Genomic DNA, 14766 nt, shown 5'->3' with positions numbered 1-14766 from the left:
GCGGCCGCACAGCAAGCAAATTACAAGGTCACTGCGCATGCAACAAGATCAGTGTTCTCGGTTCTCGAGCATTCTGGACAGTAGTATACATTCATTCTACACTGTTTCTACACTTCTATCCGTCACGCCTTTATGCGAAGATGGCTAAGCGACCATCGATGTCAGCGGGGTCATTTAACTGTGGAGCGAAAAGTTTAGATCAGTTGTCATATAAGTATCATCAGTGCGCGCGCACCCTGAGGTTAATATTCAGTGCACTCAAGGCTGCAAGCTCGGATGCCGAGAGGTCGAAAGAGTTGCAGTCCAAGTTTGCTGACAATCTGCCAAGATCGTTGGACTTTGGAATGACAGCAATACCTCGTTGCGTAGCCCAACGCAGCAAAACCTGAGCTTCGGCTGTTAATCATCTTGTGTCAGGTTTTGTCACAGATGAGTGGTATTGTACACCCACTCTTTCCGTGTGTCTTGGCCACAGCGGAAGTCACGTTGTGCTTGAGTAGCGAAGGAGCACCTTTGTCAACGCCAAGTTCGACGTAGGATTGAGGCCCAAACGATGAGTAGGCAGTCACGGCAATGCTGAACGTCTTGCAAAGTTTGACGAGAGCTTCTTGGGTAAGGTATGGGTGCAGCTCAACCTGCAATACCTGGGGCTCGTACTTGGCATACCGGAGAACAGTCAAGGATTAAAGATCCCTGGCAGTTACTGGAGGGTGTTCACAAAAACGCACTGTACAACTTAATTCGCAATAATCACCTCAGACCAATATTTTTCGTCAGTTTCCCATCGACGAGCTCCTCCATTGCACTCCAAGTCTCGTGCATAGGCGTGTTTTCTGAGATATGATGTCAATCTGAGATACATCCATCGTAACCCACTGGCTTGACTTACGGGTGTAGACCTTGCCATCATCACCGAACCACTCAGGGGGATAGCGGTGGCTAGGATCGACATATTTCAGTGCGATGGGAAAGTGGATGAGGAACAAATCGAAGTAGTCGATTCCCCAGAGGCCAAGTTGCATCTTGGCGATTTGTTTGACCTGATTCGTCGGTCAGAAATTATCTGCATTACAAATAACTAAAAATGACTGACATGATCATGGGCATGGAAGGTGTTCCATAGCTATAAAACAATAATTCACTAAGTTATAATCCAACGTGTGTGAGAAGGTATCTTGCCTTGGACGTAATGACTGATTCATGAAAAGCAAATCAATTCGTGAGCTGGTTCAAGGGCGAGAAATACTCACATAGGTCCTCTCGCTTGACGAGGCCGTCCGCAATAGCTCGGCGCACACCCTCACCTGCCTCCTTCTCGTTTCCGTAGTCACCGGCACCATCAAGAAGACGGTACCCCCGCTTTAATCGCGTTGTACACGGTCTAGAAAACAGGATAAGAACGCCTTATCACTTTTAAAGATCTGGAACTCACGTCAGCGCACGTGGATTTAGTTACCTGGACAGCACTTCAGCTCAGGTGTCCAATTTAATTTCAGTAGACTTGCCTTCCAGAGCCCGAAGCTGTAGGTAAATTGAGGTTAATGCAATTCTGATCCTGTGTATAATCGATAATCAGTACGTACCCGACCACGGGCATCTTTACGAATCCATGGAATCAGCATTTGATCTACACAAATCGTGTGTCACCGACCTTTTGTTGAGTTCTCTTCAAAACAATCGAGGCCATGACTAGTGAAATGGACAAAATGAAGTGGGAGTATCAGAGTAACAATGGGATCGCTGAGAGACCTTTAAATTTCTATCGAACGGTCCGAAACTTCACCTCGTGATAGAAGATTATACTTTTTCAGGAGACTCAACGTTCTCGTGACTAGAAAAGAGGCACAAATATAATAATTTAGGGTGCCATGCTAAGCTTCAAGCTCACAATGAGCGTTCGAAGGCTTGGCCGCCGTCGCCAATGCATTCGTCCTGGCACGTGGTCTCGCGGGAAATAGAACTTTGCCTGGGGTTTCCCCGACATTCATCCTGTCAACGTGGCAGGCGACGACGACGACGAACTCGAAGACGTTCTTTTAACCAACGTTACATGCACACACCCGTGTGACTCATTAATATTTCGTGGCAGTCATTCACACCACGAACTTCTCCTTCTCCCGTCGAGTGCGTCCGATCTCCTTTATTCTATAACGAATGTCACATGAACCTTTTACCGTCAGCGTGAATGTCTAGTTTGGCACCTGAGGAATTAATTAGTATCGGTGACATGCGTTTCTACGTGCTTGGGCTCGGGCCCATCGGCTGCCTTCTCGCACATAACTTACGATCAGCTTCTTCCACGCACGCACCCAGTCACTCTCATCCAAAAGACTGCCAAGCAGGCGTGGACGCCACAAAATGCAGCTGCGAAAATAACAGTTGAAAATCAAGGAATCCGACAATCCACAGACGGTTTCGATATCGAGGTGTTCGACAAGCATAGCGGATCAGGTGGTGGAGTGCGCTTCAATCCCAAACTTTCAAGGGAGGAGAGCGCCGGATTCACCCCCAGCGACGGAGATTTACGGACAGAACCTATCGACGCATTATTCATAACGACCAAAGCGCATAGTACTGCGCCTGCACTGTCACATCTGGCTCCACGCCTCACCTCTCGTAGTACCGTCGTGCTCTTACAAAATGGCATGGGATTATATGAAGACCTCGTCCAGCGGATATTCCGCAACCCGGAAAGCAGACCACACTTTATCTTGGCATCAAATACCCACGGAGCATGGCTCAAGTCAGCCTTCCATGTAGTTCATGCGGGAATTGGGGACATCACATTTGGGATTGTTCCAGATAGCCGCAAGCGCGATTTCGAAACATCCATGGCGGATGAAAGCAAGCCGCTGTATGAGAGATCACTCGTTTTGGATGACATCACACATCCAGATGACCCTTCATTCGACCAGTACCGCAGCCTACGCCATACGGTAGCCGTATTACGATCTCTCGATGCTCTTGGATGCAAATGGAGTCCTATTACAGAGGTCCAACTCGCGATGCGCAAGAAACTCGTGGTGAATGCCATCGTGAATCCGCTCACCGCCGTCCTAGGCTGCCGGAATGGCGGTTTATTCAAGGACGAGTCGTCACAGAATATGATGCGCAGCGTCTGCGAAGAAGCTGCTGCTGCTTTCTGTGCACAGATTGAAGCGGACACGCAATCATGGCTCGATTCTCTAGCTCCCAGCGTAGATAAGAGCCAGGTGCCAGTGGGGACGTGTTCCAAAAGAACTGGGAGCAGATGCTCTTGAACGCGAAGTCTTGCGCGTAACACACGTAACACGAGGCAACATGTCATCTATGCTCTCCGACATAAGGAAGAACAACCCAACCGAAATCGACTTCCTAAACGGCTACCTAGTTAGGCTAGGGGAACAATATAATATTCCTATGCCAGTCAATAGGGCCCTTGTTCAATTAGTCAAGATGCGGTGCTCCATACCCATCGATCAGACGTTTTAGACTCTTCTGGGGTATCTTGAGTGGGTCTTACTGTCTTCTCGTCCACCTGCTTGCTTACTTCTGCATGATTAGGTTGAGTCATCTGTGTATATACTCAGTCGGCGGCCTTACTAGGCGCCTTGATAAGCTATCAAGTTGGTACAAGGGGTTGGATGCACTGCGTCGTCAGGCAGTTTAACGGCGGAAAGTTCCGACCTACCATGGTATCCGAGGATAGAAGTCCCTACGTTTAAGATATCCTCATCGACTGAGACATGTCAATCACGTCTGTACTCTATACAATGTGCGCATTATAGTCCGTTGGTACATGAGGTGTGTCCATGTGATCGACTTAGATACAAAGTCTAAAAATGCAAAGATAAAGATCCATTCCAGCCAATAATATCTACGGCGCAAGATCATCTTCCATTCCACCGATCAGATATCAGTGATCATCAGCGTTTGGCGAGCCCCATTTGACGACTCGAGTTGGTCCACCATGCCACGACTCCACTCTGCGACGGGCTAGAGTGGTCATTGTGGAGCCATGAGTGCCGACGAAGCCGGCTCCATTTGATTGAATAACAGCGTCAATGAACACTGGATACCTGACAATCACAGCTTCTAGCATCAGAAGGAAAATACGGCATCTATTCGGCTCACCACTTTCCGTAGATCTCCTCTGTCCGCTCTGTTGCATAATCCACCCAAGTCCAGCCCATTGCCCTGACCCCCGACCACCATTCCGGGTCACGCTCGTCGCTCGTCATAATAACTTGTGTGACCTCGATACTTTTTTGTGTGCGCAGCTCCTCTTGCGCCTCGGCCACCCTGCGCGCAATGACAGGCAACGAGGCAAAACACTGATCCAAAGGCAGATCATTACAGTAATTGCGGAAGTCCCCGTGCCGTATATGGATAGATATATACTATCAACAGTTAGATCCATGGAACAATTCTGGAACCGAAGTTATCACTCACGGGTGGTGTTGGTTCATTAATTGGCACATTCATAGCGCGCCGAGCATGTTCATCGGCAAGCCTTTCGAGGCTCGCATTCCAGTGCATGTGTTGGCCTACAAATCTCCATGCAGGAGAATAGTCCGATTCCCATTCCCACGCATTCTGGGCGCCTACGTAGTACAGGTAATCGAAGCATAGTAGCTGATCATCCGGGGGAAGGGAAACCTGATGCTGTGGAGAAGGACGGTTCGTTAATTCCAGGCTGTTTGAGCGAGTCTCCGGAAACGCAAGGGTTGCAAGTGACCAAAAGGAAGCATGGTTGTCTCCTATGGCAGGAGGACTCAGCTTGACCCAATCTGGGGTTCGCGTCCATGAGACATCTGTAATCGCCGCTCAGATAATCACCGACTAAAGATGTCCAAATTTGTCTCACCGAGCCTGAGTAAACCGAGGGAAGGACTTTCCCGAGGACGGGGTTCCAGCTTTTGAACGCTTTCCCAGACATTCCAACAGCCAAGGTCGTCGAGAACCTCGCTTTCCGAGTCCTTTACTTCGTGCCATTCAATTACAGGACTCTCTATGGCTTGGCTGAGCCGAGGAATGTCAATGACCTCCCCAAAAGCAAATGGAGGTGCACTGTTGTCGACATGAGAAGGGATGAACTTCGCAATTATGGGTATACGCTTCTGTTATGAGTGCGAGGTAAATCAAATTTCCCTAGTGTCTGTGAGTAAGCGGAAAAAAATCGGTTCATTGACTTACATAGGTCATCACGTCATTCGCTAGCAAGTAACTGCGGTCAGTAGCGTACATGGCGGTGGGTAGGTGACGTACTCCATCCCGCAGAAATCCACGATGTAATGTACTTTGTGTCGTTACGAAGGTTATCTGGGGTCAGTGCTGTGAGATTCGAGAAGAATGTCTCGAACGAATTAACTGACCTCGAAAGCGTTGAGTGGGCGGACCTTGGACATACAACTGCGAGTTAAAGGTAGCCGGATACATGGGCGCCTCCTCAATGTCAAGATAGCTCAAGGGCTTGAGCAGGACAAATCCAAAGCTGAGCAAGGAAACAGCTGCCAGAACTGTGCAAAGCGTCCTGAAAGTTCGCCTTCTACTGTTAGCGGGTGTCATAGGTCTAGCACGGAATGTAGAAATAAAAGGGCTCTCCGAGTCTGGGTCGTCGTATGGATCTTGTTTAGAGCTTGCTCCCAGCAGAAACTCATCTGATGAAGTTCTGTCCATGACAAGTTTAGACAAGGGTGGGAGCATCGAGACTCATATCGAATTATCCATTTGTATAATGCGCTAGGGGGACCGATATATTGATTATCACGTTCCGGTGTGACGCGTTGACTTGACTTGACGGGTCTCGTGCGAAAGTGGTGACGGTGATATTACCCCGTTCGGCCCCTGATCTACGCTTACCATTTCGAGAATTCCGGTAACTTGGCTCACCCGAACGATGAACCAGCTCGCTCCGACAGTTTCAGATACAGTCACCATGCTTTCCACGCTAAAAAGCACAAGTTGATCTCTATGTGTTCTTCCAGTATCCCCCATTCTGGAAAGGATGAATAACAGGTATTTCGACGCGAACACACCAAAGGTGGCGGCGGTCGTGGGCTTTTACATGTCTGCTGCACTAGTGGTGAGTGGTTTGTACGTGACTCTAGCCCCTAACAAACACACTGGCAGATGGTTTTTGTGTAAGATGGTCTAGCTAGAGTGTGGACGTTGACTCAAGCTCCGAGCGCAGGAATAAAACTGTTCTTAATAGGTTCACCGGATTTACCGCTGCTCTTCCTCCTCCTGCAGCTGCTTATCGCAGTCGTGCTCCTCCACGTGGCGGCTATGTTCATTACACGTGTCGAGATACCCAAGCTTGAGCTCGAGACCGCGAAGAAGCTCACGCCTGTAGTCCTTGTCAACATCATTGGACTCATTTTCAACACTCTTTGCCTTCGCGATGTTGAGGCTTCTTTTTTCCAGGTGTGTGGTCTCCTAGAAATGCAAAGATCGCTGTTTAACTCCACAGATTGCGCGTGGCCTTGTCCTACCTCTGACCATCATTGTATTCTCCAGTGCACACTCGTACTGTGCCTTCTGTCCGAGTTGGAATTGCTGCTGGGACAGTTGCCATAGGTTTCTTGCTCGGCGTAGCACCTATTTCTGCGACAGTGCCCGCCCATGTTGCGCCTTCAGGTCTTTCTCTGTTCTATGGCGTCCTTTCGTCGCTTTTCATCGCTTTTCATGCTGTTCTTATCAAGTCCTCCCTTCCTTATTGTAACAACTCAACTATTCAACTTGCATACTGGACCAACTTGGGCTCGGCAATTTTTCTTTTCCCTTTTGTCTTGTTTTACAGAGAAATTTCCACCCTTGAGGATCCTTATCCACGATTCGAATTGGGACGGACAAGTGTTTCTATGGGGGAGTATCGTGACCGGCGTCTTCGGTTTCTTACTTTGTATTGCCGGCCTGCTCAGCATCAAGGTTACAAGTCCTATCACACATATGTTCTCTAGCGTAAGTCATCTTCACTGTATACAGAGCATTTATGGGACCATTTCATTGCTGCAGGCCTTACGATCTGTTATTCAAACCCTGTTGGGCGTCTGGCTACTCAAAGACTTAATGACGGTGTATGTACTCAGTTCGGATCCATAAAGACTCCGAGATAATCTCTACCTTCGCACAGCAATCGCGCAGGGTCTATTCTGGTTATCACGATAGGCACCATGTACGTGCCTGTACTGTTGAAGCCTCGATCTTGTAGGAGCACTGATGGCCCATTTGTTCCTGGCAATTAGTTATTATACCTGGGTCAAATCATTTGAAACCGCCCCTCCGCCGCGCAAGGATGTTGACCTCGAGGCTATAGGAAATAGGAAATCCGAGGAAGATTCTGATGATGACCATGGTGATGGCGATGGTGAGGTTACGGTGGTTTTCGGAGAGCCGGTAGGAAGATGAAAAAGTGTAACAAACTGTCCCTGAGGGCCTGAACGTTAACGCTCGTGTCTCTATTAGGCACGGAATTTTGTCGTGAGTGATCATTACAGCGGGTATATGTTCACCCGGGACAATTCTTACTAGTAGCACTCTTGTTTACCATCGACGGACAACTTACAGACACTTACGCACATTACGCACTTGCAAGTCATTAGCTATATCTATCGTGTTTGCGTGTCTATAATTACTGTCGGTGACACGTCACGAACAACTACACTGGTACAGCTTCTTGAAGCTAAGTTGATCATCAGTTTCTCGAAACGATGATGGCCTGACTGCGCAATATATTAGGCTGTATCCGTCAGATACCTTGAGGTCTTTAACTGATGTTCGGAGTCGTCAGGGACGACAGTCTTGAGAAAGCCTCAGTGTTGCGATTCGAATTTACGTTCTCCATCGTCGATCGTATCCAGATAATCACGCGATTGCTGTCGCATGATCAGGATTGTGGACTCGTGAGCCTTGAAAGCTTGACATCCGAGGCGTGCTGTTATCATACGTCTGTCACGGGTTGGCCAAGGAATCACGTCATAGAAGTCCCTGGAATCCGGTAGTTCCTAATGGATAAAAGTTAGGACAAGGGGGAGCAGTTTGACAGCCGAGACCTCGAGGGCCTGAGAACCCATGACAAGCGCAGTGATATGCTGAGTGAGTCATAATGGGTGGCTTCCAAAATTCAAATCAAGGCGTATCGCGGGCGCCGTGGGCGATTTTTGACATAGCCAGACGTCAAGTGTCACGCGTCACGCGTCATTGAGCTTCATCTACAAGCTGCCTCGGCCATCCTGGGCCGTGACGATCCGTTGGTTGATGCATCGACGAGGCTGGTGACAGTAAGTATTTAAAATACGTGCGCTCTTTCGCCGCAACAATGACGTCCAAATAGTAGTAAACAGCTCATTGTAAACCGAACTTCAACGAACCCGAACCGGGTCGAGATTAAGTTTGATCGGCACGTCCCATTCAAGAATTTTGTAAAAGCACTAAACCGATTGCAGGGCAAGCAAAATGAAATGGTATAAGATGCCCCTCCCCTACCAAGCGATCAAGAGGATATGGATTCCTCGCTTCCAGTGCCGTTGGATGCCTCGTGCAGTGCCTCCGACGAGGACTCAGAGGTGAAACCTCAAGGAAGCCGCTATTGCTCATCTCTGAAAGATGCATGGTGGGTAGAACGCCCATTGGGCAACAGTGAACTATCTTACTTTCTTCCGTCTCGCGCGAGCGGCGTTAATGACATGTGAGCCTTCCGAGACATTTCTTCATTATACGGAGATCTTATATGACCTCCGTAGGTACCTTCATCTGGGCTTCGTTGCTCCAGAGCACGTCGTTCGCCGGGCCCGTGTTCGTATGGTCTGGGCAATCCTTCGTATTCGCCATCCACTCTTGGCTTCAAAGGTCGTTATGCAAGGTTATGACGACGTCAAATTTGTGTAAGTTGCACTGGCAGCTCCCAGCTTAATGTTTACAACAACACGGCTTTAATCTCTCCAGGTTCACGCCCCCTCAATCTCCGGAATATGCTTTGGTTGATGCGGACTGCAATTTGGAATACAGAACTTCGACCAAAGATGGTAAGCCCATGTTGATGTCACGATTTTTTGATATTTATGCGAGTTGTAGAACTCATTGATTCGTACCTAAATGGAACACGAACGTTGTCGAATGACCGTTTGTCCTACCTTATTGTGTCTCAAGGAGGCACATCTTTACCTAGTCCCCCTATAACGCCTCGCTCTACGTCACCGATTAATGAACGCGAATCTCCTTCATATAATCATGACATCATGATTTGTGCCGCTCACTTTTTGGGAGATGGTATGGCACTCCACCAATTTGCAAACGACTTGTTTGGACTGCTCGGCGGTGACAAAACCATTGCTGAACTTGAAGCTCAGCTGAAGGAAGAACTCAGCTCTCGATGGGGCGCAGACTCTACCAGGGTATGCATCTTTTGTGCGGTCTCAAAATTAGCTGAGTAACAACTTCAGACTGCTGTATTACCGAATGCCATGGAAGACAACTTCACCGTCGGTCCTAGTAAAATGCGCACTGCAGCTGAAAAGGTCGACTTCCAGTTGAGTCAGCGAAGACTTGTGGTGAATATTGTGCCTTTTCTTGATGGATAGTCTATTGACAACTTGGTAGGGCGGACATTCGTTCCGTCGACAAACAAAGCAGCCCAGGCATACCATTGTCCCGACTGTTTCCTATGACCCTGAGCGGACGAAAGCCATTCTAAAAAGATGCAAAACACATGGTGTTTCCGTCTCCGCAGCCATATTCGCCGCTTGTAACATTGCTTGGGCAAAGATGTGCTCTGAGAAACAAGACTTGTCAATGTAAGTCAAGACATTTTGATTATGCCTTCCATATCCAACCTTTGGGCAGGATGATGTACTCGGCTTTAAACCTGCGCCCATATTTCACGGTGAAGCCAGCAAATGATTCGTACTGGTTTCTTGCGATCGGCTATTTCAACGTGATCCTTCCAACATTTATACCTCGATCGACGGACTTGTCCTCGGTATTCTGGCATCGGGCTCGGGTTGCAAAGGAGCAGAGCACCCAAGCTGCCAAAAACCGGATGATCGTGTCACGTAGTCTCTTGATGGCTGAAGAGAGGGGACAGCGGGCTCGTCTTTGGGCTAAAGAAGACGATGAAAGGGAACGTGGAACATTTGTCCCCCCTCCTCCTATTCCGGCCGCGGACACCGCACTACGTACGCCTTCTACCGCATTGATTGGCTTATCCCTTCTAGGAAATCTCGATGGGATATACAAACATGGAACCTTCCCCGCTATCAGGCTCCACACATTGACAACTGGTTCGCGGCAGCGATCTGGGGGCATGCTGCTATTTGGGTACACGTTCGCTGGCAAGTTGTGGGTCAGCCTCGGATATGATGTGAATGGTTTTGATAAGGTAATGGTGGAGCAGTTCTGGGAGAACATGCTCCAGACAATGGACGATTTACTGTGAAATGATACTACCATGACGGAAGCGAAGGGGAACCGAACTGTGCGAATTACCCCAAGTACTGGTACCTACGTATAACCCAGACATTTACTATGTGTTATCGATAGTTGTGGACATTATCTTTGCTACAATATTCTTCATCCTAGCTTTTCGTGTACTGACAATCCCTCGAGCTATTGGACGGGGATCTTTGTCGAATGGACATCCGATTTCCTCTGCAACAGTAGGCAGATTTATCGATCGATCACGATCATATGTTCTATTAATCTTACCGTTTGTGTCTAAAACATGCGTTTTATCCCACATTGTAATTTGTCATACAATTTCGCATGATTAAACCAGATGGGATTGGCACATGATCATGATAGAGGTCTACTACGATGACGATACGGGAACTTCCCTTTGACCTCTACGTACAGATTCTCGAGCAGTTGACACCATTGACAGATTCTGATGAGAGCATTAATGCGCTTATATCTTGCTTGAAGGCAAGCACTTCCCTTCGGACAGCTGCATCTGTTTCAAGACTATGGGAACCACATTATCGTGTCCGATATACAATATGTGACCCCGCGAAAGAGCAATTGCGAAAGCAATCTACAGGTGGCGACTGGCGACTGATGTATCTCGAGAGGCGGCGCATAGACCTCGAGACATTGGGCATATTGTTCAAGATCGTCACAGAACGGGGTGACAGAAGACTGGAAAGAGCGCGAGAGGTCAACACCATGTTCTCGTTTGACGCATGGAATGCCCTCGAGATTGCCGCAAATTATCCGCTTCCGGAGGCATTCCGCGAGCCAGGAGCTCCAGAGCAGGGTCCCGCTCCCCCTCACGCAGTTTCCATTCGCTTTTGGGCTCAAATGCTTCTTGGTGCTATTGCTAGAAGTGACGCTGTTCGCACCTGGGGGGAGCTTATATCCAATGACACACCCCAAGCGTTGGAGCTTTCATTCGCTTGCGTGTCCAGCTTTTTCGTATACCCTCCCATGAAGGTTCGTAGCTTCAGTTGGCGTACTCTTAACAGTTGCTAAACTCCTTCGAGGTCTTGTCCCAACTTGAGGAACTTACGGCTCTCTGCAATGCCTACTTTATCGAGCGTCAAATTCCCCTTGATCCGGCTGAATTTACCAGCGATGCTGGAAAGCTCAGACTCGTCTGTTCCTCGATCTGCGACTTTTTGTGGAGCTGTGGCTTTGAAGCTGCGGATGGTGAGCTCCCTTCAGATATGATATTCTATTTTTCAACGAGCAACAATTCAGGGCAACGGTTTCACATGTTGCAAAACCGCTTTCCTCACCTTTTCTTGACTACGCATAAGGCAACTATACCCATATCACTTGTATACGTTTTCGTGTGCATTGCACGAAAAATGGGCATTACAGCAGCACCTGTTGACTTTCCTACCAGAGTTCTGGCCGTCGTGTCTTCTCCCGACCCAGATGTCTCAGAATTTTTTGTCGATGTTTTTGGCTCACGAACACAAGCCATTCTGACGCTCCATGACGATATTCCGCACTTCCTCATTCAAGCAGGAATCACCGCTACTTCAACGCTCCGTTGGACTACCCCCGCTTCCTCCACCTCTATGCTGGTACGGGCATCCCGGAATGTCTTAGCGTCCGTCTACGACTTCCCCGCAGGACCAGTTCCTGAAGTTGTGCTGCACACAGCATTCTATGCCAGCCTCGTGATCAACGTCATCTTTATGAACAACCATAGGTATCTCTTGAATATAATGAAACATCTCAATTGGTTCCTCCTCGATCTGCTGCCGGTGCTTGTCGATTCATTGACTCCTCTTTTAAACCCGCACCTCCAAGAGCAGCTCACGACGCAATGTAAGACTATCATGGAGGACGAGAAGGAAACGGCTACTACCTCCCATCCTCGTTCTGCACTCACACAGGAGGTGAAATTCTTCGTTGGCATGGTTTTCAAGCATGCAGCCCATGGATACGTGGGATATGTGTACGGCTGGGATGTGGGTGTTGAGTTCGTATACTGTTTTCATCACTCATTTTGTTTGCTTTTTGTTAGCCCTCCTGTGCAGCGGCCGAGGACTGGATCCGTGAGATGGGTGTTGATTCACTCTCTCGAGGGCGCCATCAACCCTTTTATCGCGCTCTAACTCAGAGTGGCTCCTTGCGCTGTAGGTGTACTCCCTACATCTTAATGCCAGGGCTGATGTCTCTGTGATGTCACAGATGTTGCAGAGGATAACGTTGGAACGACATGTCTGGAACCAGCTGATGTACGCAGAATTTTCATAGACGCACCAGAGGCAGGGAGGTACTTCGAGGACTTGACCCAAGTTGATGGGAGAGCAAGGTTTCTGTTGAGCCCAGAACTGAATGCAGCGTATCCTGACGATGAAGCCTTTGGTGATCGGTGGCTCAAGCAAGGAGAGGTTTGATCATACATCTATTGATATCGGATAAGTAGCCCGATCGTCCAAAGAATCAAGAAGAAATACATATGTACACGTGCTATCCAATACATATTAATTGAAGCGATAGAGAATGATGGTGAGCGCTATATATGCTACATACAAGATACAAGATACAAGATGTCAGAGGGACACGTGTGAACAACCATGCGGAGCAAGATGCAAGAAAATATGACAAAAATCTACCAATGTCCGAGTTCCACTTTGTTTTCATCGAAACCCATCTCTAGCCATCGCTCCGACGAGGAAGACCCCTCACTGAGACCTTGGAAACCCACGCGGTCATACACCACCTTGGCGCAATTGTCAACCCCGACATATAAGACGATTTGCTTGTACTTCTCCAGCAATCTGTTCAAAAAGAAGTTAATGTCGTGACGCAATATCATAGCCGCTAGTACGTACTCAATGCAGACATGGCGAACCAGTCTCTCAGCACCGCCATTACCCCTCCACTTCTCTGGTGTATAGACCTTTGTGATGGTGGCAACACCTTCTGACTTCCGCGTCACAGCAACAATAGTGGCGATCTCGGGATTTCCATTGCGCTTTTGCATCTCGAGTACCCACAATTGTCTGTTGGCAATCAGAAGCCTAGCTTCTTCACGAGCTTTCTCGTCGGTGAGAATGAACGGGGGCTAGAGGGATTCATCCATAAACATTTGACCTTTAGAAAGGATGCAATAAACATACCGAAGTCGCGGCAAAATCGCAACACAGTAAAGCAACCTGGTCGACGTCCTGTTCTGCAGCAAGACGCGGCTCAAGAACCACATCCCCTGATGGACGAGGAGGTCGCTGTTGTCGGACCAATGTGCTTGCGGTACACACCGAGAAAATTGCGCTGTAATATGGCTCCTCGATGCGATTGATCTTTGCGACTTCCTCCCATTCCCGAACGAAGGCCTCCGTGACTTTCTCAATGGAAAACACAGAAAAGACTCTCGCTCTGGTGAGGCCAGATTCGCTCAGAAGCGCACTGCATAGCGCCTCCATGGAACTTTTGAGGAGCTCGGGCGTCAAATCTTGGGCGGGGACTGTGGGGATGATGTAGAGGGGGTATTTGCCTAGTGGTCCTTCCGTGCAGGAAAGCACGAACTGGATTTCGGAAGTTCCAGGCTTCGAGTACACCAACCAAAGTTGCTCAGTGGAAACAATTTTGGGCGTGAACTTTTGGTGACCGAAAACCTTCTCGGCGTGGGGAAGGACAAGATTGGCACGAGCAGCATTGGCGTATAGAGCAGTCCATACGGCCTTTGGGATGCCTGTGGACATGTCGTAACGCTGGATAGAGGAAAGTAAGCCAGGCATGATTGGAACGGTGGAAGGATAGGAATGAGTTGGATCCTTGGACTATCACTCACTTTTATATCTTACCATCTCTGCATCTACAGCACCTGCGGAACTACGTTAGGTCTCAAAAGTTTGGCCTAAACGTTCCGATACTCGTATAGACACAGGTTGGTCAAGGTCGGCGAACGTGAAAACGTGGAGAACAACTATACGGGGACAAAGCAAATACAATGAAATTGAACGTTGTGGCACTGATAATGGAAGATCCACAACTTGCCATCCTGTATCCAGCCTAGAGGATCAAGGTACTTGCCTACCAGATGACTTGCGTAAATTACTCGGTAGACGACACTCACCGCTGTCTGTGGCTCCGGCGATTACATTAACATTGATACAGCATCGAATGTGTTTTTTCCGTGAGACAGTGTATGCTGACGAACGATTCGAGCACAGGCATCCGTGTCAGCCTGCCAGTGGTGGTTGGCCATTGCCATCCTGTAGTGGTATCGCGGAAGCCAGCGCGGAGTTGGCATGGCATGGAAGATACGTTGTAAATCATGTATTCTAGCTCGCATGCAACGTATTGCCGACGTTCTCCACGTACTTCAACCTA

General features: G+C 48.5%; 7 protein-coding genes across 7 annotated transcripts; 4 read left to right on the top strand and 3 right to left on the bottom strand.

Annotated features, from left to right (window-relative positions):
* Positions 1–89: 89 nt before the first annotated feature.
* On the bottom strand, positions 90–2124 carry DFJ58DRAFT_772614 (Aldo keto reductase). The gene is given in 11 exon segments (XM_041389236.1): positions 90–396; positions 452–644; positions 667–703; positions 755–833; positions 890–1040; positions 1094–1123; positions 1270–1359; positions 1379–1381; positions 1433–1456; positions 1506–1521; positions 1632–2124. The coding sequence occupies 11 exon segments, from the start codon at positions 1685–1687 to the stop codon at positions 221–223; spliced, it is 855 nt and encodes a 284-aa protein (XP_041247185.1). The 5' UTR covers positions 1688–2124; the 3' UTR covers positions 90–220.
* A 61-nt stretch (positions 2125–2185) lies between these two features.
* On the top strand, positions 2186–3471 carry DFJ58DRAFT_714903 (ketopantoate reductase PanE/ApbA C terminal-domain-containing protein; the record flags this gene model as incomplete). The annotated part of the gene is made up of 3 exons (XM_041384067.1): positions 2186–2222; positions 2314–3197; positions 3220–3471. 3 exons carry the CDS (start codon positions 2186–2188, stop codon positions 3469–3471), a joined length of 1173 nt encoding a protein of 390 aa, XP_041247184.1.
* A 262-nt stretch (positions 3472–3733) lies between these two features.
* DFJ58DRAFT_772603 (uncharacterized protein) lies at positions 3734–5776 on the bottom strand. Its single transcript, XM_041389235.1, has 7 exons — positions 5355–5776; positions 5248–5301; positions 5176–5195; positions 4847–5099; positions 4432–4793; positions 4114–4379; positions 3734–4058 (listed from the first exon to the last, which is right to left on the bottom strand). The coding sequence occupies exons 1-7, from the start codon at positions 5683–5685 to the stop codon at positions 3896–3898; spliced, it is 1449 nt and encodes a 482-aa protein (XP_041247183.1). The 5' UTR covers positions 5686–5776; the 3' UTR covers positions 3734–3895.
* A 123-nt stretch (positions 5777–5899) lies between these two features.
* DFJ58DRAFT_772601 (uncharacterized protein) lies at positions 5900–7665 on the top strand. The gene is made up of 9 exons (XM_041389234.1): positions 5900–6064; positions 6112–6122; positions 6168–6405; positions 6452–6458; positions 6499–6772; positions 6801–6942; positions 6997–7058; positions 7115–7156; positions 7227–7665. Exons 1-9 carry the CDS (start codon positions 5987–5989, stop codon positions 7387–7389), a joined length of 1017 nt encoding a protein of 338 aa, XP_041247182.1. The 5' UTR covers positions 5900–5986; the 3' UTR covers positions 7390–7665.
* Positions 7666–8483: 818 nt separating this feature from the next.
* DFJ58DRAFT_655785 (uncharacterized protein) lies at positions 8484–10414 on the top strand (the record flags this gene model as incomplete). The annotated part of the gene is made up of 7 exons (XM_041381870.1): positions 8484–8668; positions 8724–8864; positions 8926–9005; positions 9055–9374; positions 9423–9530; positions 9580–9773; positions 9823–10414. The coding sequence occupies 7 exons, from the start codon at positions 8484–8486 to the stop codon at positions 10412–10414; spliced, it is 1620 nt and encodes a 539-aa protein (XP_041247181.1).
* A 372-nt stretch (positions 10415–10786) lies between these two features.
* On the top strand, positions 10787–12935 carry DFJ58DRAFT_196572 (YccV-like-domain-containing protein). The gene is made up of 5 exons (XM_041379186.1): positions 10787–11406; positions 11457–11622; positions 11674–12395; positions 12452–12563; positions 12619–12935. Exons 1-5 carry the CDS (start codon positions 10792–10794, stop codon positions 12825–12827), a joined length of 1824 nt encoding a protein of 607 aa, XP_041247180.1. The 5' UTR covers positions 10787–10791; the 3' UTR covers positions 12828–12935.
* Positions 12936–13042: 107 nt separating this feature from the next.
* DFJ58DRAFT_867114 (uncharacterized protein) lies at positions 13043–14351 on the bottom strand (the record flags this gene model as incomplete). The annotated part of the gene is made up of 3 exons (XM_041394200.1): positions 13554–14351; positions 13266–13498; positions 13043–13211 (listed from the first exon to the last, which is right to left on the bottom strand). Exons 1-3 carry the CDS (start codon positions 14169–14171, stop codon positions 13043–13045), a joined length of 1020 nt encoding a protein of 339 aa, XP_041247179.1. The 5' UTR covers positions 14172–14351.
* Positions 14352–14766: the final 415 nt, after the last annotated feature.

Source organism: Suillus subalutaceus, assembly GCF_016647625.1.
Source record: "Suillus subalutaceus strain FC151 chromosome Unknown DFJ58scaffold_21, whole genome shotgun sequence".
Taxonomy (NCBI): domain Eukaryota; kingdom Fungi; phylum Basidiomycota; class Agaricomycetes; order Boletales; family Suillaceae; genus Suillus; species Suillus subalutaceus.
This window is presented reverse-complemented; position numbering and strand designations above follow the sequence as displayed.